This window comes from Lagopus leucura, unplaced genomic scaffold, assembly GCF_019238085.1.
Source record: "Lagopus leucura isolate 7727_CA_CO unplaced genomic scaffold, USGS_WTPT01 Super-Scaffold_100009, whole genome shotgun sequence".
Classification (NCBI taxonomy): Eukaryota; Metazoa; Chordata; class Aves; order Galliformes; family Phasianidae; genus Lagopus; species Lagopus leucura.
This window is the reverse complement of record NW_024962266.1, coordinates 14,395,345-14,419,630: the sequence shown is the minus strand read 5'-3', so window position 1 is coordinate 14,419,630 and position 24,286 is coordinate 14,395,345. Positions and strand designations below refer to the sequence as shown.

At 39.6% G+C, this 24,286-nt stretch overlaps 2 protein-coding genes and 1 long non-coding RNA gene across 8 annotated transcripts in view; 2 read left to right on the top strand and 1 right to left on the bottom strand.

The window, feature by feature from the left end:
* LRRC8D (leucine rich repeat containing 8 VRAC subunit D) overlaps positions 1-24,286 on the top strand; it is a 406,725-nt gene that overhangs the window by 281,957 nt on the left and 100,482 nt on the right. The window lies entirely within an intron of this gene.
* Positions 1,813-4,666, bottom strand: LOC122181218. 2 transcript variants are annotated; one of them, XR_006179385.1, is made up of 4 exons: positions 4,575-4,666; positions 4,090-4,263; positions 2,860-2,999; positions 1,813-2,139 (listed from the first exon to the last, which is right to left on the bottom strand). It is a non-coding gene; the product is annotated as an uncharacterized LOC122181218 (long non-coding RNA). The 2 variants fall into 2 exon arrangements; XR_006179384.1 differs by having other exon boundaries at positions 2,860-2,948.
* LRRC8B (leucine rich repeat containing 8 VRAC subunit B) lies at positions 2,517-23,317 on the top strand. Of its 5 annotated transcripts, none has more exons than XM_042873597.1 (5): positions 2,517-2,647; positions 17,242-17,296; positions 17,983-18,078; positions 18,756-20,914; positions 21,919-23,317. In XM_042873597.1, the coding sequence occupies exons 4-5, from the start codon at positions 18,782-18,784 to the stop codon at positions 22,189-22,191; spliced, it is 2,406 nt and encodes an 801-aa protein (XP_042729531.1). In that variant the 5' UTR covers positions 2,517-2,647; positions 17,242-17,296; positions 17,983-18,078; positions 18,756-18,781; the 3' UTR covers positions 22,192-23,317. The 5 variants fall into 5 exon arrangements, with proteins under 5 accessions (XP_042729531.1, XP_042729530.1, XP_042729532.1 ...); XM_042873596.1 differs by lacking the exon at positions 2,517-2,647 and adding an exon at positions 5,010-5,059; XM_042873598.1 differs by lacking the exon at positions 2,517-2,647 and adding an exon at positions 5,669-5,729.

The window sequence follows — 24,286 nt, the reverse complement described above, 5'->3', positions numbered from 1 at the left end:
GGGGTGGATCTTGGTTCCACCCCTTCCAGTCACTTAGGGGCATTGCTTGCACCTGAGTTGCTTGCACCTGGGTTGGCCCTGCCTTCCCCCCAGGTGCTCAATCACTGTTTGAGGCTATGACTTGGCATTTCTGTTACGCAGTAGAATCCCAAAGCTTAAAAATAAAATAATTTTTGCTAGTAGAATATGAGCATGCACTGATCAGTGATAAGTAATGCGGTATTAAGTGTCATATGTGAACTGTTAATGCTCGTAGAGTTTGTAGAACTAATAAACACTTACTTTGTGTTGAAAGCAGTTAGGGAATAAATACTTGTTGTTAGCAGCTCTGTTTACTTGAAGTCCACCTCCAGATTTCTTGAAAAGTTTCAGACAAGACTTTACAATTACTCAGTAAAAATAAGGTGCTACGATCACCAGGACAAAAGAATGCAATGCCATGTAAAAGAAGCAGAGAATAACCTTATTCTTTGGCGTTTAAAACACAGATGATGACTGGAAAACATACTGCTTAAAAACACTGTTTATCCTACATTATACTGTATGTTTTTTAATTTCCTTTCCCTCTCACTGTTACTCAGGATGTCTCCTTGATCCCAACATGCTAGTTTCTTCTTTATTCAAGCCTTTTGTTTCCTCCCCAAACTCTTTGAAAACATTTATTTCACAAGAGATATTTCTTGTATAATATTTTCTAACTAGCCTTTCTCTCTGCTTAGTACAGGCTTTGTTCTGCACCTAGAAATTACCTACTCTGTAATCACCTGTTTCTTGTCTTTGAATGAAGGTTTATTCCATATCACCTCAGTACAGCCTTCAGCATTGTTACCCGTTCTACCTTTCAACACTGCATACCACTTTGATCAAACCTTCTGACAATTTTTTTTTCTGTGGAACTTCTCTGCCTCCTGTTCCAAAGTACATTTCTCTGACTAGGAATATTGTTTTAGGATTGTATCTTTATTATCTGCTCCCCTTAAACTATCTTTCATCTATTCATCATCATCCTATGTTTTGAAGTCCATCAAAAGCCTTCGTTGAGCAGAGTATGTGAACAGAATCGTTGTTCAGCAAAATGTGTAGTTGACTTTATGTTGTGTTTTTATAACTGAGTTAAAAGCACATGTACTCTTGCACTGGGTCCAGTTCCTAGAGATGATGAATGAGGTGCAACCACACTCATTTTTCTCCCTCTGACTCTTCCTCCTCCCTCACTTGGGGGCACTATTCCAACAGATTTGAACTTAAGACAACTATATTTGAAAATGAAAGTTTCCATCAAAAAGTGCTCTGAAAAGTGATATGCTGGTTATTACTATTTGGAACAGGTGGCCAGATAAGAAGCATAGCACTCAATTAAAATTCACTCTACCACTTTTCTTGGTTTCTATTAGAGTCTTTTAAGGTGTGGCACATACCCATGATCAGCTGATGCTGGATCAAATTTTTATGACTATCAAATTAATTTGATAAATGAGGAAGGCTGTTGCTAGATTCTTACTATCCAAAGCTGTCAGGAGGGAGCATCTCTTGCTGTGCCTCGTGGCACAGGACCTGGGCAGATCTCTCCAGTGCGAGTGCAGCTGTCACTATCCACAGATCCAGCAGAGGGAAGTGTTGTTCTAAAATATGCACCCCCACTACTTGTGGGTAGTACTTACAAACTGCAAGTCACAGTACTGCACCAGGAGATCAATGATCTGGAGCGTATGAAATATGTGATTTATAAATTCTCAGAAGACAAAGAAGCTTTAGCAAATGCCAGAAAGAGCAAGCATGATAATAATCAGGATTTGCCATGGACAGAAATGAAATTATCTGTAGATCTTTGGAGCTTAAATGTTTTTATTCTCTTTTGGAGAACAAATGTTTGTGTGGCATTTTAGAGATTAAAGGGTTATGATCTGATGGCTTGTGCTTCAGCTAGCTGTGAAGCTTTCATATTAAAAGATGAGATCTTGAAAAACACGTGGTCCAAAATATACTTGGTGATCACAAGGCAAGTTGTCTTAGAAAGCTTTATTCAAAAGGTCTGGGTTCATTTCAGATAATTGCTTCCAGAGCAATTGTCATTCATGATGCTGTTGCTCCAACAACTCCAAGCAGCACTGGAGGGCTAAAAGTCAAGTATAATGTCACCTTTGTGAAAGAAAGTTCAATTAGAAATATTTTAAAGTGAAAATTCAATGTCAAATATTACCCATCTAAATATATAATACCCTGTGTAGCTTTGTCTTACTTATTCCATCAAATTTCCAAGGAGTATGTGAGTGAAGAGACTGAAGTGCATGCTCAAGACAGCCATTAGTCATGCATACCATTTGAAACTGTAATTTCTTCTGAAGCTCAGAGCTGGTTTTGTAACACCTAAGCATCAAGTTAAGAAAGATCAGGGGATGGCATGATGTGTAAAATGAAACTCAACTTTTCTTAGAGTATGGTAACTGTGGAGTCAGTGGTTGAGCACTTGGGGAAAAGACCTGGGAGCACAGGTGAAGACAATTCAGCTGTGTGACCGGAAGGGGCGAAGCCTGGCTGCACTTCTTTTAGACCTCATTTAAGGGCTGGCTGATGCAGGGAAGGTTTTTTTGGTTGGAGATCCATTTCTTGGGAAGTTTCTATTGTAAGCCTAGGTTTTCAGAGACAGGTGAGCACTTTTACTTTTGTAATATCTTTCTGTTTGTTTGTTTGCTTTTTTTACATTTAAATTGTAAGATGTTGGTTTTTGTGTGTCTTATAAATGTCTAAGATGAACTATTTAAGCTTGAAGAATGTTTTCCAGATAATGCTGTTTGAAAAATATCAGAAGGCGCTCACCCTAATATATTTGTTTTAGGACAACTCTAAAGATGAACTTACCCATTGGGTTTACAGCTGGGAGTTGTACAGCTAAAAACAGCATTGGTCTTAAGTGGGCAGTGTGGGCTCAGAGGTCATTGTCCAGAGACCTATGGGGTGTGATAGATAGGTTGAGTGCTCCCTCTGTGGATCCTCAGGAGCTATTCAGCAGCAGAATAAATAGAACCAAAGGCAAATTAAGTTGTAATCTGTTGCTCAAGCAATTAGAACCTCATAACCATTAGGTGAAGTTCCAACTGAATATTCTTCCTGTTATTTTTATCACAACAGAGTGTTCCTGGTTTTGTAATCTAATGAAATAATAATTTATCTTCCTAGCTTATTACTGATAAAAAAAAAAAAGTGTGTCAGGTCTGGCAGACAGACTTTTCATTCTTAGTAAGTAAGAATAAAAATTATAGAATACGATTACAGAATAAAATATATCTATTTTGCTCACAAAAAGGGTAAGTAGTTCCAATATGATAAAACAGATTAAATCATTAATCAGGGAAATGCTAGCAGAGGAGGTGATTCATATTGATGTTGCAGTCAGCTAAGGAAGATGCAAGTCAGGAAACAAATAGGACTGCTGGCCTGACTGATATTTACCAAAGTTCAAGAATGATTTTTGGAGAAGAAGCTGCAGAAAATGTCTCGTTACCATCACTGTAACACACTGTAACACAACAGCATCTCCTCTGAGGTTAAAATACCACTAATTGGAGTCTACCACTGTAAGTGAAAGCTATCAGCCTGAAGTAAATACAAAACAAATACATTCTGCACCATGATAACAATATGGCTGCAAACCAGGAAAATGAGCATGCAATTTTTTACGATGTATCTGTTTGTATTAGTGTAGGTTCGGATTAAAGTGCAAGCTTCAGTTTCAGTAACTAGTTTCACTTTGGACTCAATTGTCATGAGTTTCAAAACCTTTTTTGCATGGCAGTATATTTTAATAGCCCTTCTAAAAGCTGAAACTAACAGTAGTACCTACACGTGTGCTCGATATGTTTTAGAAATTATTATTTTCACAAAGATTTGTGCCAATGCTGCCTAAATGAGGGGAGGTTTGTGTAGATGTGAGGAAAAGGATTGCTTTGAAAATAGATGTAAAGCTGATGACAAGACAAAGGGCAAACATTTTATATCAGAATGTAAGGAACGTAATTATGTTGTAACTAGGATTTTGAGTAGATATTTGCAGTGGAGTTAGTAAAAATCAAAATATTGCAGGAGAATTACTTGAGTACATTCAGCTGTTTGTGTGCATAACTAAGAGAAGGTAGAAACAACCCATTTTTCCCAGCTCTTTGTAGGAATCGAGGCAGAACTCCAATTTTTCTTCTGTGCTTCATGCATTTAGCCCAGAAGAAGCAGCCTTTGCAGACATGCTTGAGGGAGGGAATCACCTGACAGCTGGAGAAAGAGAACAGGAAAGTCAAATAAACTTCTGGCGGTTTTTAAAGTGTTGTGTGTACCTGTGGCTTTTTTAATGTCATCTGTTTTTGACTGAAGTTGAATAGCTGAATTAGGGCCTTGCTGTGCAGCCCGGCGGCTTTCGGCTATCCCTTTCATGAAGGAGGGCGCTCACTGGGCGTGCCTGACCACAACAACAGGGCTGCAGCTCTGCAACGCGTGCGGAGGTGGGAAAGCTCAAGCTCGCTTAATGCACGCATTCACTTTTTATTTGTTTTAATGATCGCGGCCGGCAACGGTTGTTTTCTCACCTCTTTTACCTCCCACTTTATCTTGTCCGTTAGTCAGAACGCGGGGGGGGGCGGCAGCCTCCGCGCCACTTCCCCGGCTCCGGCCGGGCCTCGGCACGGGCCTCTTATCGCTCCCCGGCCGCTTCCGCCCCGTGCGGCCAACGCGGCCCGGCCGCGCGGCGCGATGCGGCGCGAAGGAGACCTGGGCGGGAACCGCCCTACCGGGCGGGCCGCAGGTGCGCGGCGAGGGGCGGGCCGGGCGCGGCGGCGCTTTTGTCCGCCGGAGCCGCCTCCCCGCCCTGGGGCCCGTCAGCGGTTCCGCCGCACGCGCCCCATTGGCCGGCGCGAGCGGTAACGTGACGGCGGGGCGGGGCCGGAGCCGAGAAGCGCCGGTTGGAGCCGGTGCCTCGCGCCGCGCTGCGGGCTGCCGCGCGGACGGGGCGCGCTGCTGTGCGGACCGCGCCGGGCGGGAGGCAGGAGGGGGGCGGGTGAGGCGCTGCGGGCAGGTAAGCGGGGGCGGCCGTCTCCGGCAGCGCCGCGTCTTCACCGGGCGGGAAGAACGAGACGGAGCGGAGCCACCGAGGGCGTCACGCAGCCCCGCGGGAGAGCGCGCGGCTCGCCTACCGCCCGCCCGCGGGAACGGGGCCCGCGAGGCCCTAGGGGCTGCCGCCCTTCCTCGGCCCCGCGCTGCGGCGGCGCTTACCTGCCTGCCCCGTGGGCCGCTGGGCTGGGTGCGGACCAGCCCCGGGGATCGGGGTGCTCGCCTGTGCCTGCCGGGGGGCCGCCCCGCCGCGGGCGGGGCCGGGTGGAGAGCGCTGCTCCGCTTTGCGTAACGGCGGCCACACGTGTCCTCGGGTGACCGCCGGACGCGGATCGCCCGCCGCTTCCCCTTTTTCGCCCCGGTGCGGCGTCACCTGCACCCACGGGCTGCCGCCTGCTCTCGGGCGGCTCGGAGCTGAGGCCCGGCCGTGCGTGGCCCCCCCGGGCTGCCTGGTCCTTTCTTCCTCACCCGGTGCCTCCAGTCCCCGTCCCGGCGGCGCGCTCCTCCCGTGTTCTTGCACCGTGGCTTTTGTTTGTCCTCGGACCGGGTGGGTTTGGTGGTGCGAGGCTGACTTCGTGCTGATCTGCTCTGTGGTGGAACTGAGGCAGCTCTCTGGCTCCAATTAGGACTTTGTGGTGAGCACTGCAATCAGCCGTTTTTATAGGAGCAAGGAAAGATTGAAGCTGCTTTCCCTGAAGCTTGGCTTTATACGGAGGCTGTCATTAGCGATGCTGGTCAAGTAACTGAACTGACGCCTAGTGTGGACATTTAAAGTACTTTCGAGGTAGTTCTTGAACAAAGTGGGAGCTGTGTGGTCATTTGTGATTTCGAGCATTGATGCTCCAAGTTCTGTTGGCTCTCAGCTTTCCTCATCAGTTTGCTGGAGCAATAAGGTGAGGCACTGGCTGCTTCCCAGTGTGTTAGAGACCTCCCTTCTGTACCTTCTCAGCAGCGAGGACATTTGGTCACAGAAATATTGGTGTGAGTCCTTAAATGTTTGAGGAGGTGCTCCAAAGGCTTAAGGGTTACAGTCCTATAGGTTATTGCTCATAAAACTTGGTGTGTTGTTTATGTGTGTGGTGTGCTGCTTTCACCTTGTGCCACTGAGCTGACAGGAGGATGGTGGAGTTCCCCTGCACCATGCTTTCCCTCTGTAGGGTGCAGTACTAACCAGCACAAGGAATGTGGCAGGAAGAGAGGGGCTGCAGCGTAGAGCCAGCAGCCAGGATTGGGTTCTGCTTCTCTGAAACATTTTTCCCTTGTATACTAAAATGCTTTGTTGTAGTAAGCAAACAAAACCTGAGTTCTAGCATATATTTTACACAGTAAAGAAGTATTTTACACAGTTACCTCCATTCGATTTCAGTAGGATTTCTGTAATCCATGGGAATTTGCATGTTTGTTCCCTTGTGCTCCTGAGAAATGAGCTTCTAGTCTGATTTTGCTATTACACTTTTTTAGGAAGATGGGATTCTGATCAGGGAGAAAAAGTTGCCTTTTGTTTCTTTTCAGTTACTAATACAACTGTTCTCTGAATTTGATGAAAGCACGTTGAGTAGATTCTAGGCAAGGATTGGTAGTGCTGAAGAGGCATCCCTCAGTAATTCAGCACTATGGTATGAGCCTCATTGAGCAGTGTATCGCTGCCAAAGAAGCATTTTTTAGTGGATTTCATGAATGAAAGGGAGGGTAGAAGGAAGGAAGCCTTGTGTTCCTTTAGAGGTAGTGGAGGAGGCTGTGGCTCCAGTGCTGCTACTATAGTGTACAATACCTACTGCTAAAGCCATAAATCTTTACTCAGCTAGGATTAGAAATGGGTATTTAATGTGCCTAAGGGGATAGAGTTTGCTTTATACTGGTCTCCATTGTCTGTTTCATGCTGCTATCTGTATCCTCTGCACTAACCTGTTGGGCTCTATTTGTTGTTCCTGTAGGCATCCTTGTAGCAGCTGTTCAGCTGTTGTCCTGCAAATAGTGTTACTGTGCCAGTTGCTCTTACAGTTCTTTTTTAAGAAGTTAGAGATAATTTGTCTGTATAACCAGAGTAGCAGTGTAGAAGAGCAGAGAGTGTGAAGTAGTATTAACATTTGAGCATTTAAAATTGATGTGATGTTAATGCTTAAGTGGGATAGATTGTATGTTACTTTAGGAACAGAAGCGTTTTTCTTAGTTTGCTAGTTAACAAATTACTTGCTTGATTCTTTTTAACTGGCAATAAATTATGGTATGCCCTGTCTAATAAAGGCTTGTGTTATGTGTGTGCAGAGCCACACATCACAAGTTTGTAACTGTGCTCTGTGGTAGCTGCTAAAAGCTTCTGAGAAGCTGTGGCCTTCATTTTGTTCTCCCTGCCATTGCCGTGTGGGCAGTCAGTGTCACTAATATCAGAAAGCTTGTTATGAGTCATGTGATCTGAAGTTACTGATAACTAAATGGCACTCTTGTATGCACTGTATTGTGTATGCGTTCCAGAAGCAGTCTTGTATGCAATCTTTGTTTTATTATAGTTATACTTGGACTTTTTTATTCTTTTCCCCAAAAGCTGTATAAAAGTACTATCAGTTGGATTCAGATTCTAACCAGTTGTAATCACATTGTAATTCAATACTGAACTAAAGTTTCAGAATACATATCAATAGTTTTCTACACTAGTTAAAGCTTACTAGTATGAAAAGATCGATTTCTGGTGGAGTAGTACACTGAAAAGAAGGTAGACAACATAGCTATCAACAAAGTTATTGCAAATGTGGCTGGGGTGTAATACAGGCATCTCTCCTCCAGTGCACACCAGAGAGGGTTTGGGGGCTTTTCAACAGTTGGAAGAGGATTGTGGAAAGAACTCATAATGGAGTGTCTTCCATTTAACTCTTGCTTTTGCCACTTGGTTTCAGAATACCACGTTCACACACACAATTCAATTGTCCGTGCTCTCATGAGTAGTGCTCGCATGCTCTGTATGTTTTATTACTGTAAATGGGAATGCAGTTTTTACGTACATAAGTTGAGGGTTTAGCTCATTATAAGAAGCAGAAGAAACTGAAAATGCTGATAAGGAATCTAATGGTACCAATAAAGAATATTGTAATAAAGCAATCTGGTTTTGTTGCTTCTGCTAATAAGCTTAGGACATTGTTTTGGATTGTCACGTTACAAATGCTATTTACTTGTTTGGGGATACTTATCTGAATTATGGTTTTAGTTCGTATGGAAGCTAAGCTTTGGTTCTGTGGCATAACAGCTGTAAAGCTATGGCCCTGTAGTTCATTCAGGCTTAATGAGTGACATCGATTTTAAAGCTCTTATTCAAAAACCTAGGAAATGTAACCCTTGATGCCCCAGACCTTTCTGCCTTATTTTTCTGAGGAAAATATTGTTATTTGCTGAGCAGTTCAGGATTTCAGATTCTTATCCAGATGTTGTATGGTAGATAAAGTTCTTCATGCAAATGTATACATCTACTGAGCTGGAATTTGAGAAGTACAAGTTTGGACTGTAATGCTAATATATTTTTCTTTAGCCTAATTGTTTCCTATGAATGCTATAGTGCAATCTGATGTATTTCAAGAAAGGGGCACTTAAACTGAAGCTGTCTGTTTCACAACAGATTTATATTATTAACAAGGGTAGTGATCTTTGACTCATAACAAATGGAAATGTGAAAGTGATTATCACTTTGTCAGTGCCTTTGCAATGCAGAAAAACTTTTCTGAGTGAGTGTCTTTTATTAAACATTAACGTTGCTTAAATACTAACTTTGCAATGACATTGACTCAGTCAGGAAAGCACCAAAGCTTTGCTTATGTGGCATATCCTGCCTCACTTTAGATGCTTTACTGAACTGGAGTTGTTATTTAGTTCTTTACAGCTAGGGGGCCGGAGTTTTTTACTTCAGAGCTCTTATTGACTCAAGTGATGGTAAAAACCTTGACTTGAAGTTATTACATTTTGCTTCATACTGAAAAGTGGTTTTTGTTCTTGCAGTAAAGCTGCATGGAAGAAAAAGAACTTGCCACTTTCTAGGTCTTTTCAGACAATCTGCTCATAAAGAGGTTTTGGAGCACGAAGGGCTGCACAGCATGGTTGGGTTTGATGGGTAGTATAAAGAGTAAATTTAAGTACTAAGCTAACTTTGCTCAGTTATCAAAGCAGGATTACTGCTGGTTTACTGTAGCATTCAATCCTGATCACTTGTACTTTGTTCTGAAACAGTATTGTTCTAGAAGATGTTTCTGGTAGATAAAGTTAGTGTTGCTTTTAACTGTCATGCTTGCACGTGGATGTGTGTTTTCAGAAAATGCAATGTTGCATAGTACATGCAATGTGGATATGAGTCCTTCAATCCTTTAATTTTATTAAAAGAGAAAATGTAGCTGGGTGCTTTGTCCTATTTATAAGTACGTAATAGTAAGTAATAGAAACAGATGATGGGAGATAGGAATGACTGTTCACAGCATGCTTTCTGCTGGAGTGTTAATAAAACTTATTCCGCTTCCATTTCAGGGGAATCAAAATTATGCTCTATTATTACTAGAATCAATACAAAATGATTTCTGAGATCAGGCAAAGATAATAACAAGGATAGCTGTTTGACCCTACTGGGAGTAGTAATAGCATGTGTGCTTCCAGCTCTGTCAGAACCTAACAGAACCTATTGTACAGTCCAGAATCCCTGGATTAGCTAGTAGTATGCCACATTTAAATATTTCATAAAGAATTTGAGAAAGTGCTCTAGGATTTTACAGTTGAAAAACTTGAGACAAAATGATGAGCAGCTCTATGCAAGTTTGATCAGAGGTAAACAGCCCTGTTAAAAGGGCTATGTGTAGAGACTCAGTATCTACACATAGTAATATGAGAAAGCAGCTTGTGATCTAGGAAAATAATGTAGAATGGAGATTCTGAATATATAAATACACTGAATTTCAGTACTCTGCTTTTAGAAAGCTAGGAATATTTCCTACCATATACAGGATGTTGTCCAGCTCTGTCTTGATCTCAGCTCAGTGCTGCTGAAGTCCTTATAGGCCCTTTATCTAATAGTACCAAATGAGAATGTGAGCATGCTCTAGTTAACACATCAGTACGTGCGGTGTTAGATTACAGTACTGCCTTGTTATAGCGGTGTGATATCCTTGACGACTGCAAATCTTACCTTGTGCTTACCTGACTTCTTGAGTAGACTTTGTAGTGCACTTTGTTCTGCTGGATCAGCAGTGCTGCTCACGCTAGTTGGACAACTAATTCAGAGCTGGTTTCAGATGTGTACACATACTCCAAGGTTCCCCACTTTTAGAACAAGTGAAATGGTAGTTGTCCAGCCAGTTGTCCTTAGAGGCATTCAGGGGCAGGCTGGACTGTGGGCTGGTCTCTGTGCAACCTGATGAAATTATAGGTGTCCCTTTTTATTGCAAGGGAGTTGGGCTATAGATCTTCACAAGTCCCCTCCAACTCAAATGATTCTGTGATATTTCCTTATTCCAGACTGTTTCTAGTGAGGCTACAGGAATCATCTTAGCTATGTCTAGGATCTTTGGCCACTTATGATTTTGAGAATCAGTTTATTGAAAAGTATACTGAAAATGGAAGAGCATCTATGTGCAATTCTCTGCCTTTTCCCAGAGGGAAGATGGTCTTTAGGTAAATGGTCAACTTTTGTGCAGCTGGCCTCTCTTGGACTTTTACTGCTCACAAAAACTGAAGATGATAATCTGTACGATAATGAAAAATTTCCTGGTAGAGAAACCTTGTAGCATTTAAGTAATGAATATTCTCTGGTGCTTTCTTAGTGTGCTTTGCTTTCTGATGTCCTGAGCGTAGCAGCACAATGAATGGACATCATGAGAATCTGTCTGACTTTTGGAAACTAAGAGGATAAAAATTAATTTTCTATTGTAGTGCTTATCTTGGTATGCAGAATGAAGTAGATACTCTTGAGACTTCCTTTAGAATGCTGGAGGGATAGTGCTGATACCATTGTTTTATGGTTATGTATTCATATTTCTCAGCATGAGGAAGACCAAAGAATATAGTTATGAGAATAAAAAGGCACTAAAAGTAAGCCTGAAGATCTAATTTAATGTGGCTGGAGGAGGTCTGACTCAGTACTAGTCATGTTGGTACTGGGATGAAAGACTTAGTGTGCTGTTGAGTAAGGTGCTTTCTGAGGAAGTTATAAAATGTACAGCATACCACAGACATCAATCTCAGTCTAGACATGTTGGGATTGCTTTTGGTATGATCTTGCTTAGGATGAAGAGCCAAGGAGACTTTTCCTACTTTCTGCTTCAGACTTGCCTGAAGATTTCTTTGGAACCTGGAATTACAGACTGTTTGTAGTTTTGACACAACTTCTGTTTTCAACGTTGCTGTACTGATTTCAAAATTTAAGTGGGACGTGGGGGAGCAGCAAAGGAAGACTATTCTTACATCTTCTTACTCATAACTTGAGTGTAGTCTGTGCTATTTGCCTTGCATCTTCCATGGCAGGTATAGGCAGATATGTTTGACAACATGGCACACCTGCAGTCACCTCCTCCTGCACTGGTTTGGATAAGCATTTTAGCTGAGCACTGATGAACTGTGTCTCTCCTAAGGAAGCAGATGTATTTCCCATGCTGTTCTATTCTCTTTTCTCCATCCCCAGTATTCTCACTCATTTTTTTCCTATACTAGGAAGCCAGGTTTCTTTAGCTTACTTGCTTAGACTCTGTGAAGTATCATTTGAAATGCTTTTTATCAGAGCTAGCACTCAAAAGAGAATGGTATAGATAATCTTACATCCCACTGGAAGCTGAAAACTCTGAGTTATGTAGCATCAAATGATATTACCTCACTTCAACCATTCCAGCTGTTATAGAATGTTCTTACAAGAAAACAACAGCTATGCAGAATTTCCGTGGTCAGACAGGAAGGATGTTCAGAGGAGAACTTACTTGCTGCAGCTCTTGATAAAGACAAGGACATGCAGATGGTGTAATTGCCAGGACCAAGTGGGAGCTGCTTGTGGCCTCTGCTACCACAAGCTGGCTAAGCTTACCCTGTGGCCAGGAGATCAGCATGGAGCAGGCTGAAGGGCACCTTGGATGTTTGGCATAGCAGGTTTGGGGCCTGCTAATGAGCCTGACTGGATCCAGAGCTCCTTAGTGTTCAACAGTCTGGCAGTCTGCAGAGCTACATCTTGTTTATACTCCCATTAAAAAAAAAAAAAGCCTCTGGTAATCTTTCTAGTTACTTTTCGTGCTTGAATGGGTTTTGCTGTGTTTCTTGAGGAATCATCAAGCAGACTATTGATGGTAGAGCTTTAAGTAGCTGATTGTTTTAAGATCATAATATCTATGTGAAGTTTTGGTACACTATTTAAAATTCCCTTTTAGCGGAGAGCATGTGGAACATACAAGTGTTTGAAGAAATGGAAACTAACACAATTAAAAAAAAAAAAAACTTAGTGGAGAAAGTTTTCCCTGAGAAATACATATTAAATAAGTTGGTCAAATTGTTACTTAAATGCTAGGAAGGAACAAAATGTGAATTTACCTTTTGAGTTCTTTGTACAACCAATGCAACAAAGCTCTGCTTATTTTGTATTTATGGCAATCAATATTTTAGATGCTAGTAAGCTTAATAAAAGATGCAAATTAACTTATTTGTAGTTTAGAAGAATGAAAAGGCTGTGAACGTGAGCGGAAAATAAATCCATAGTCTAGCAAAATGACTGCATACGATTTGGCTGAAAATTTACATTAATGTGAAAAAGGAGGCCTCGATGCTATAATACTTATCTGTAAAGTGGAAATCCTTCCTCTGTCATATTTGTATCCCTGCCTGATATAGAATTAATATATTTTTTTAAATATACATCTGAGTTTGCAAGTAGTGCTGGTCCACTAAAGCTGTACAAACTGTTGCTCACTACTAGAAAAGTACATCAGAACTGATTCAGTCTGGATTCTGCTTGGTTTGGTAGGGACCTTGGAAAGCACTGTAGTAAAACATCACTGTGAATTAATACCTGCCCAGAATGCAGAAAACTTGCTTTCAAAAAGATCGGTTGCACTGATGCAGTGACTTGTAAAACAGACAAAGCTGGCGTACTTCATTTTATTTTAGTTTTCTTACTGTCAGTGGCTCGCCCGTTCAGCTTTAACGTGCCATCCAGAAATGTGGCTCTTAACTTGCTGTTTTTTTCTTAGCCTTGTTTTGCACTGTTTTTTGTGTAGGTTGCTTCTCTCATCTGCTATTTGGTCTTGAGCTTGGACTGAAGCTGGGAATTGCATTTCTGTTTTTATCATGTATGCCTAGGTGTTTCTCACTAAATCAGGCCTTCCTAGGAGCATGCCTTTTTTAGCTAGAGGGCAGTCTGCCTTCCAGATGCTGAGGTGACATCTTGGACTTGTCTTGATGTCTGGGTAAGTGCTACTATCGAAGCTGAAACATGAACGTCTGAATCTGAGTTTGTATTTAAAATTGCTCTCCAGCCAAGACCACTATGAAATTAAATGTACTGATTTTTTTTTCCTAAATGTACATATCCCATAGCTTTGCAATAGTTTCATAATGAAGTTTAACCCTCAACATATTTAACTTGGTTTCTTCCTACCATCCATCCTCAAGATTAAGCTCAAGTAATTTGAAGCGCTTAAGCAGAGCTCAGATACTCAGTGGCTTGTTGTTGTGTTGCCTACAAGTCTATAATTTGAGCTACCTGTGCAGCCAGAATGCTTGGAGATAAACCAGTCCCCTGGCAAGTTTTTGACCAGTGACATATTTTGCTACCACAGACTAATTCTTTACTGGTCTTGTTTAAGGAGAACTGATTTAATCTTTATTTGTGGCATTTAAGGAGAAGTTAACAACGTATGGATTGAGGAAGATAATGGTCTTTTTTGTAGTGCTGCAGTATAGCTTGGAAATGCACAGTATGATGTACCTAGTCCTACTTAAATTTCAGTAATGAGTCTTTTGTTTGTAAAGCGAATCAAATTAGAGTAAAGCTTACTCCTCATTTAGATTAGATTACAAGATAAAGTATCTTGCCTGTATTAAGTGTACCAGAAAAAGGAAGTAGTAAAAATCAAGACTGCTTCTGTGTTTAGGTGAAGCTGTCTTCAGGGTAACCTTTTTTCCTGCTCAGAGGCTACCTATCTTGAACCTAAGAACGTTCAATCTTCTGGGTAATTGGGAGAACTATTCACAGCATCTTTGCCAAGTTGTTTGCTAATCCAGTTTCCCAGCTTGCTACAAGAATGGTAGTGACACTGCTGGATAGTAGTTGGTGAATTCTGCAAAACTTTTGTATCAGCTTATGTGCTGTGCAATTACCTGAAGCAGTAGCAGAGGAGGAGGGTAACTCATATGAAATAAAAGTGGAAGCATAACCTGATTTACTAAATTTTATACTAAAAATGTGATTGCATTTTCATCCAGAAATGGATGGACCTAATAGCCTTATGTAAGCAACCTTCTCTAGAGAAAGGATTGTTTCTCGAGCAGCATAGGACTATTCCACATGTTTTGTTCAGCGCTACTGTCCTGTTCACAGGAATGTTGAGGAGCTGTTAATCCATACAGAGATGATTGAGATTGTCTAATTGTTGTGGTTAAGATCTCTGAATTAAAGATCTATAGGCATTTAATGATTTGAAAGGTTGATATGGAAAGTATAGCACTGTTGTTATGATAGCCCTGAACATCCCGTGCTTCTGGAATGGTTTTTGAGAAGTTTGGGAGTGGTTTCAGGCTTATTTTGAATGGAAAAGGATAATCACTTGTATAAGTTTAATCATCACTCGTGACCTCTTCAGAAGGAACTGGAAAGAAGCTTTCTCTAATCTTGTTTGCATGTTGTTTATGTTCAGTGGAATACAAAACTACAATCCCCATCTAACAGATCCTAAAACTAAGTTTTCATGACAGGTGGTCAAAGTACATATTCTGGGAGGCCACATATCAAACATAATGCTTGAGTTGAGATCCCTTGTCAACAGAAAGCTGAAATAGAAAGAAGCTGCAGGTGTCTGAATCTTTGAAGAGTCTCTAAAAGCTCTGTAGTGATCTCATTCTTCATGAAGTCAGGGCTGCCCCAGAACTCTCCCTGCATACCTGGGCTTTTTTGTTGATTATGGTCACTTGAAGGAGTTGTTGGCATGCCAATAGAAGGGGAAGTTTTAACCAAATGTTTCAGGGGATGGGTATGGATGGGTGTGGGTTGTTCCAGTTTTCCTTCAAGGATATTTGTGAGGGTCACTGGGATACCCCTTGAAGTATGCTTTAGTTTTATAAATCTATTTTTATTAACTCAGTGTTAGAAACAACAGTCAAATACTTAAGGCTGCACTGGTTTTGTAAATTGTTTGAACATAAAACCTCCAATCAGATATTAGCTTTTGGAGCCCATTTTTGTTTGGGGGAATAAGAAAAGTTGTCCCTGACTGATTGTCTAAAATTATGTAAGCAGTAACCCAATTACAGGGCAATACAACACTAAGAAACCTTTTTGGGAGAAGGCATTTCTGGCAGTAATAGACATTTTTCAAAATGATAGCCTCATTCCTGTTCTAGATTTGTTTCTCTTTATTAAATTTGTAAATATGAAGTAATTAAAAATTGCCTGGATATTAGTGAATGTGATTGCTTTGTCTTTATGGCTGAGGCATGATTCTAGTCTGGGGTAACTCCTGAAGTCATCACTTAGCCTGGGGCTATTTTTCTATGTCTTGTCTTCTGAGAAAGAGTGCCAATTGAATTTGGCTACTTTGAAAAGCTTTTATGGCTTTGATATGGGTTGAAAGCTGCTGGGGATGGGGATCATCAGACCCATTACACTCCAACATTATTCCATTTGTTTAGTCACTCCTGGTGCACAGATGGGATCTGAAAGAAAGATCTGTCTTGTGCAAAATTATCATTAATAATTCACTCTTGTATTACACTTGTATGTACTCTGTATTTCTCCAATAGGAAAGCTATTGTATACCTGTTTTTGTATACCTGTAATTGTGCATGTGCTTCATCAGGAAGTTTCAAAAAGTAGTCATTAAGGAGAAAAGAGATTCAAGACCTAAACACTTAATATGGAGATGCACACTTTTTGCTAGGAAGTGTTTCAAAACCACAGTGAGAACATAGCCTTCTTTCTAGGGTATGCCATAGGGACTGGCAAGTTTGTACTTGGAGGTAGGGAGGTGACAAAGCATTTTATAGAAACAGACCTTAAAAAATTACAAGGGTCAGTCTCAAACTGAGTTCTTGGTCTACTTACAAACTACTTCAGAACGCTATGACATTTATTGAAGATGTTTGGATTTATGCTTATACTCAAGTATAGTTTTAATAAGTTCGATTTTCTATTTTTCTAAAAGTAACTTTAGAAGAATAACAAACCAAAAACATTAACCAGTGTTAATGACAGTAGTATGACTCAACTGTTTCATCATACCCTGAATTTTGTAACTGATATTAAACAAGAGTCTGTCATGTTCCCTAAAATGGGTTTGTTACAAAGAGTTTTCTTTGTATCAAATAACATATATGCATGAAATTGTATTTCTTGTCACTTTCTCCAGTAAGTGCTTAATTGTAAAAGCAATTTCTTAAAATGTTATCTGCTCTGCCCCCGATAAGGTCCACCTGTTCTCCAGTAAGTGAAGTACTCCCACTCTCACAAAAATTTGACTTTTCACACTGTTTTAAATTCTCATCTAATTCTGTGACTTTTCCAGGTGTTTTCTTTGTTATGTATATTTAAAAAAATATATACAAAATATATATATATAAAAAATAATAATTTAAAGATGCTTACAGATGTTTTTGCAAGTTGAGCTGGAGGGAATGAAGAAATTAATGCTTCCAGCTGTGGTTAGAATGAATCTCAGCATTAGAATTGGTAACTATAAATACAAAAGCATTTTAGCTGAAATGGCTTTTAACACTTAGTCAGCAATGACAATGGAGTGTTACTTCATCTCTGCTTCAGGAGAAGTATTTCTCAGATGGTGACTAAATATTTTACAGAGATGGTATCTTACATTGTTATACCTAGAGCTTCTGCTTATTGAATCTTAGCTCTTTAGAAGTTCTGAACTGTTGTTGTATACTCAGTTACTGGGATCCAAATGTTTCATAACCTGATGATACCTTATTTCTCTGCAGGGGCGTATTATTACCATCCTGTCCTTCTTCACCTGCTTTCCCTTGAGTGGGCCTGGTAAGTTTCCGTGTTTTCTTAAGTAGTCTTGTCAAAACAAGGATTAATTTGTTTTTGGCCATTCCTCTCCCTTCAAATGAGAATATAGGGTAAGAATGTGGTTTTTACCTTAGACCTGCTATTTGTGTTGTTATAGCCACTAGTCAGCTCTATTTATTGGAATTGAAAGTTGCATTTAGAATACATTAAGAAAATACAGTACATTGCCATTCCTTGTTATCTGTACTGCTTAACAAATTTATAGTAAGAAACTGGTAGTGCCTGTGGTATTGTGATTGGCACTGCATGTTTGATTAGTTTGTTTCAGTAAGTAAAGGCTGATGTTTCTGAGAAACCTATCTTTTTGCCAAACCTTGGCGTATCAAAAATGACTGAACTTTATTTCTTGAAGTCTTGTATGGCCTTTTTTATTTTCTTGTAGTTGTTTGTTTAAAAATTATTTCCAGTGAAATAGTGATAGCTGTAGGCTTTTCTCATTTTTGGTGTGATTGTGCGAGACTTTGACTTTACATTCTAGATTATCTTGCCTGAGCATGCTCTGTTCCATTAATGTAGCTGTAGCAATGCAGAGCTTAACAGATCTTGATGCTTGCAGTAAGGCAGAAATTGTGATGAAAACTGAAATGTTTGCCCTGTATTTTAATGGCTTTGCCTAAATAAAGAATACTTGATGCTTTTCCATCCAGAATGAAGACAAATGTAAAGATGGCATGTCCAAGGAATTTTAAAAGGTGTAGACCTCCTGACTGAGAGGTGCTGCGTATTTTATTCTTTTAAATAAAGTAAGTATGAATCAAGGCTACCCTGCTAGGGGCTAAATGTGCCTGTTTTATGTATGTAGCATGCACATGCTTGTACATGGATGTATGACAGTAACAGACAATTTGTGTTAAAAAGCTACACTTTCATTAGTATGCTTAAATGTTGTGGAAAAAGTCTGGGAGTTATATAAAAGATATGTAATGTGAAGCTGCTGTTTTGAGGTGGGTTTTTTATTCCTTTGCTAATTAGGAGAGACTATTTAGTCCAGTATAAAATGATGAATTACAAGAATAGTGATTTTTACCATATTGCTTTGATTATTTTTTTTTAATTTTTGTAAGTGAAATAACTTAAAGAGAAGGATTGCTATTAATATCTCAGGTACTACTTTAACTCCTACCTGGTTATTTCTTTTACTTGACCAGTACCCAAATGTTTAATCAAAACACCCTGATTTCTTTTGGTAGTATCTTTAAGTTTTTTGCATTTTTAGTAACTTTCACTAGAAAATAAAATGAGATCATGGCTAGGGTTAAGTGCCAGAAGTTCTTAAATTCTTTTGCTATACTGTGGGTGCTAAACCAATGTTGTTCTACATGCACAAATCATGAAAACAATCATAAGCTTCAAGCATTTAATACAGAGAAATGGTTTTTAACAATTCTAAGGATGTCTTTTTTTTTTTTTTCTCTACCAGCTGCTGTTCTCTCACAGGTGAAAGTCATGATCACGCTAACAGAACTCAAATTCTTAGCAGATGCTCAGTCATCCTACCACATACTAAAACCATGGTGGGATGTCTTCTGGTATTACCTCACCATGATAATGCTGCTAGTTGCTGTGCTTGCTGGAGCACTCCAGCTTACTCAAACCAGAGTGTTGTGTTGTCTTCCTTGCAAGCTAGAATTTGACAATCATTGTGCCGTGCCTTGGGATTTAATTAAAACCAACCTTAACATGTCTGCTAGCTCTACTGCACAGATAATCATCCCACTTAAAATCCAGAATGATCTCCATCGGCAACAGTATTCCTATATTGATGCAGTATGTTATGAGAGACAGCTTCATTGGTTTGCCAAATTTTTTCCGTACCTAGTGCTTCTGCATACCTTTATTTTTGCAGCTTGCAGTAATTTCTGGCTTTACTATCCTAGTACAAGTTCCAGGCTTGAGCACTTTGTAGCAATTCTTCAGAAGTGTTTTGATTCTCCATGGACAACGCGTGCCCTCTCAGAAACAGTTGCTGAGCAGTCTGTGAGGAAGTTGCCAGTTGCCAAATCAAAAGCAGTGATTTCATCGCCTGGGAGTTCAGTAGATGTAGGTGCCAGCAGACAGTCCCTGCCATATACACAACCTGGCTTGGAAACAACCGGAAGAGAAACTTCTTCAAGTGTTCTTGACAAAAAAGAAGGAGAACAGGCTAAAGCTATATTTGAAAAAGTGAAGAAATTCAGAGTGCACGTTGAAGAGAAGGATGTCATATACAGAGTGTATATGAAACAGATCATAGTCAAAGTCATTGTGTTTGTAATAATAATAATTTATGTTCCCTATTATTTATCCTTTATTAAACTTGAAATTGATTGCATAGTTAATGTACAAGCCTTTACAGGCTACAAAAGGTACCAGTGTGTTTATTCGCTAGCAGAAATTTTTAAAGTTTTGGCTTCATTTTATGTTGTTTTGGTGATCTTCTATGGCTTAACTTGTACATATAGCTTGTGGTGGATGTTAAGAAGCTCACTTAAGCAATATTCTTTTGAGAAGTTGAGAGAGAAAAGTAACTACAGCGATATACCTGATGTAAAGAATGACTTTGCATTTATTCTCCACTTGGCAGACCAGTATGATCCTCTTTATTCCCAACGATTTTCAATATTCTTGTCTGATTTGAGTGAAAACAAACTGAAACAGATCAATCTGAACAATGAATGGTCAGTGGAAAAACTGAAAAATAAGCTAGTAAGAAATTCCCAGGACAAGGTTGAACTGCACCTTTTCATGTTAAGCGGTCTTCCAGACAGTGTCTTTGAACTGACAGAAATAGAAGTCCTAAGCTTGGAACTTATTCCTGAAGCGAAGCTTCCTTCAGCTGTGACCCAGCTAGTCAATCTCAAAGATCTCAATGTTTATCATTCATCAATAACTATGGATTTTCCAGCAGTGAGCTTTTTAGAAGAAAATCTGAAAACGTTGCGTCTGAAATCTAGTGAGATGGGAAGAATTCCATTTTGGGTGTTTCATCTGAAAAACCTCAAAGAATTGTGCTTAACAGGATACTTCATGCTTGATCATCACAACTCCATTTACAATGAAAGCTTTCAGGGGCTAAAAAATCTAAGATCAATTCACTTAAAAAACAACCTTTCTCGCATACCTCAGGTGGTTACAGATCTGCCTTCTTTGCAACACTTATCTATCAACAACGAGGGGAATAAACTCATAGTGCTAAACAACTTGAAGAAGCTTGTGAATTTGAGAACCTTGGAATTAATCTGCTGTGATCTGGAGCGCATTCCTCATTCCATTTTTACCCTAAACAACTTGCATGAAATTGACTTAAGAGAAAATAATCTCAGAACCGTGGAAGAAATCATTAGCTTTCAACACCTTAAGAACTTGTCTTGCTTAAAGTTGTGGCACAACAGTATTTCATATATCCCAGTGCAAATTGGTGCGTTATCAAACCTGGAACAATTGTATCTAAATTACAATAATATTAAAGATGTTCCATTGCAGCTGTTTCTTTGCAAAAAGTTACAATATTTGGATCTTAGCTATAATAAGCTAACCTCCATCCCTGAAGAAATCGGTTATCTGAGCAACTTACAGTACTTGGCTTTGACTAAAAACCATGTAAGTAGAACTTTGAATTACTTAAAGTATTTTTTAAATTATATATTGACTTTGCTTTCCTTCTGTGGTAGTTTCTGATTGAAAGTGCTTTTTTGGTGTACGTGGTTAAAATAAACTCAGTGAAGATAAAAGTAAGTGGTAATTGTCCGATTGCAAGAACTTTGTGGTGTCGTCAAAGCTTGTTTAATACTGAATAAGTACCACTCTGGTCTTGTAGTGGCTTAAGGACTCTGATCCATAACTCAGGATAGTACCAGGTAGATGCTAAAATGTGCCTGCTGTTCTTTACAGTTGTCTATTCTGTGTAGCATTTTAATGGAAATTGGCAGTGTGACATTTTTACATTGTTTTGTCACAGTGAAAGCTTGGCAAATCAACAGCTGGTTTATGAGCAGCACAGCTGCCTGGCTGGGATGGGGGAAACAATTATGCCTGGTAACATCATCAGCAATGCTAAGCTGACTGGCTCATTATTGTAGGGTCCAAGTTTGACTTAAGACTTCTCTTCAAGTTTAGAACTGTTTTTGCTGGTGAGATTGGTTTTAGATGTTAATATCAATAACGTGGATTGGGACTAATTACCACTATGCTGTGTGGTTAACTGCTTCTACAGGCTTCACAACACTGGAGCTGCTAATGTCTCTCCACAGAATCTGCTTCATTAAATGATTCTTAGGAAATAGTGGTCTGTTTATTCACCCCTGCCACCTGCATGCATTTGTACACGCTTGAGTGTGCACACATGTATGTGCTCTCCCCTGCTGTGCTTCTGTTTTGACTTCTGCCAGTAGCTAAACATCTTCACAACAAAGCAGGTACATGAAAACACTGAGGTGTTCTCAGGAACTTTCTCACTTAATGATAAAACATTACATATTCCTTTCTTTATCCTTCCACAAACAAAGAGCTTGCTTACCCTAGAACAAAATTGGGTAATATGAGAATGTGCAGCAGTGTTAACAAATTTTAATGTATATTGTTTTTCTCTTCTCTCTTCTTTCTAGATTGAAATGTTGCCCGATAGACTGTTCCAGTGCAAAAAGCTGCAATTTCTTCTTCTAGGAAATAACAGTCTGATGAATTTATCCCCTCTTGTGGGCCAGCTACTGAATCTTGTTCACTTAGAGCTCATTGGAAACTATCTTGAATCGCTTCCCACTGAACTGGAAGAATGTCAGTTCCTAAAACGGAATAGTCTAATTGTAGAAGAAAGGTTGTTAAAAACGCTTCCACCTCGTGTAAGAGATCGCTTGCAGACCAGCTCAGATAAGTGCTAAGCTTGAACTAAAACTCGGCATCAGTGCATCCTGTAAGCCTTCTTGCTTAATACTCTCTAAAGATCTGTATAGATGGAGAGAATAGCAGTTTACAGATTAGTCTTAAATGCATTGAACAGAGTTGATTGTATTGGGAAAGAAAAACATACTTAAATGAAAAATACAGCCTTTGACAGGTAATCAAATGTTTAGAAAATCTGAAATATGAATTGCTGGTTGGATTCTACTGGTTGAAATAATTTGGTTAAATGCTAATGTATTGGAATGGAAGAGTTGATTGCCTGGCTATTATGAGTTTGTATATACTTTCTTTCCTATGAGGAAACTTTTTGCTGTTGGTAGTGATAATTTTAAACAGTTTCATCTCCTGCCATACGAGGCCTAAGAACTATCTGGAATTAGTTTCTAAATGCAAAGTCTTCACTAACTTAGAATGCTAAATAAATTTAAACTTTTGGAGCAGTTCAATTGCATGGGACATACTGAGAATCTTTTTCACGGTACCTTAATTTTTGGAGGTTTTTGACAAGTACTGAGTGTTAATGCTATAATTGTGGAAGATGCTATTTAAATCTTCCTAGTAAAGCCAGTTGGGCAACAATACCTGAAACCAGTTTCAATATTTTGTCTTAAAGATAGTAAGTGCAAAACAAAACATTGCCTAGAAATTTGGACGAATCAGGACAATCTAGAGTAAGTGTTGTGCATGTGTACTAATCAAATTTTACAGTACTGATCATAAAGTTGGCAAACAGCACAAAATTATAAAGTTGTCTTCTGTATGTTGTGAGCATCCCAAGTGTTAAGTGTAATGTATGTTGCAATTTAATATTTTTCAATAGCCTCTCATTTACTGACTGCCTCAATGTTTCTTCTCCATGCCCAGTTATGATATTTTAGTGGCTGGGAAGAGAATGAAAGAGGTTTAAGACTGAAAGACACAGTTAGAACATACCAAATAAATCGCATACTTAATAAGTACTTGAGAAGGAAAAATAAGAATTATAAGCCTTGTCTCTTCTGGGAATGGAATAACTTCATAAATTACAGTGATGAAATTAGTTCATATGCCATCCTTAATACTTCCAACACTGGATGGAAATAAAATGGTTCCTGACTTCATTCATTCTTCTGCTGTGCACTGTTTTATTGTGTTTGGAGACTTAACTCTGGAGACATCATGTTCACTTTGACAGTTCTCCCTCTGGTGGGGGTGTTGGGGGGGGGAGGGGAGGGAGAAGTATGCATTTCCAAACCCTTAGACTTGAAAACTTCTTTGTAGTATCTTGAAGTTCTTGAAAACATAATCTGCTACAGTGAAATTGATAAGTTAAACTGTGCTCTTAACTACTGCGTTTTCATCAAGTGTGCTAACTATGCATTCTGGTTTGTAAACATAAGTAATCACAGATAAGCCAGTTTTAGTACTAGGGTGCTTCTAGTCATCTCTTCCCATTTCAGTGTCACTTACATGGAGAATAAGGTCTGTTTTGAAAATAGAAGCAGATCTGATCAGTGTGAAAGCAGGAGATATCTCTATAGTAGCAGTGCAAGAGGTATGTTTATTCACTGTACTGATGGTGTTCCAAAGACTTCTGTAGATAGAACACTTTTTTTTCTCAGGGAGCCAATGCGTTGTAACTTATATTTTATGTAGTTCTAGAAATGTTTAGTGTAAGCTGATTAACTGTATTCATGTGCAGATCAGTACAGCTGGAGTAATCTTTCATAGCATCCATATGCAGCTTTCTCAAACTACTTACATCTGATTTTGAGTTGCATAATAGTTCATAGGTATTGATGTGGTTTGCAAACAGCCAGTTGTGCTGGTCATGGTAAAAATATGATTTAAATGCAGTACACTGATATGCACCCCTGTGGCTGGAATTTTGTTAATAATTGCAGTGGATCCCTGTCAGGACTTTGTAACTTAACACTGGAGAATGCTTCGTGGCAGAATTTGACACGCAAGGCTTGCAGCCAAGTAATTTAAAAGAAAAAAAGATTGAGCAAGTGTTTTCTTTAAGGCTTTTTTGAAATGAGAAAGCTGTGTTGAAAGTTAAATAGGTGTGTATATGGCTTTGTCCAATACCTT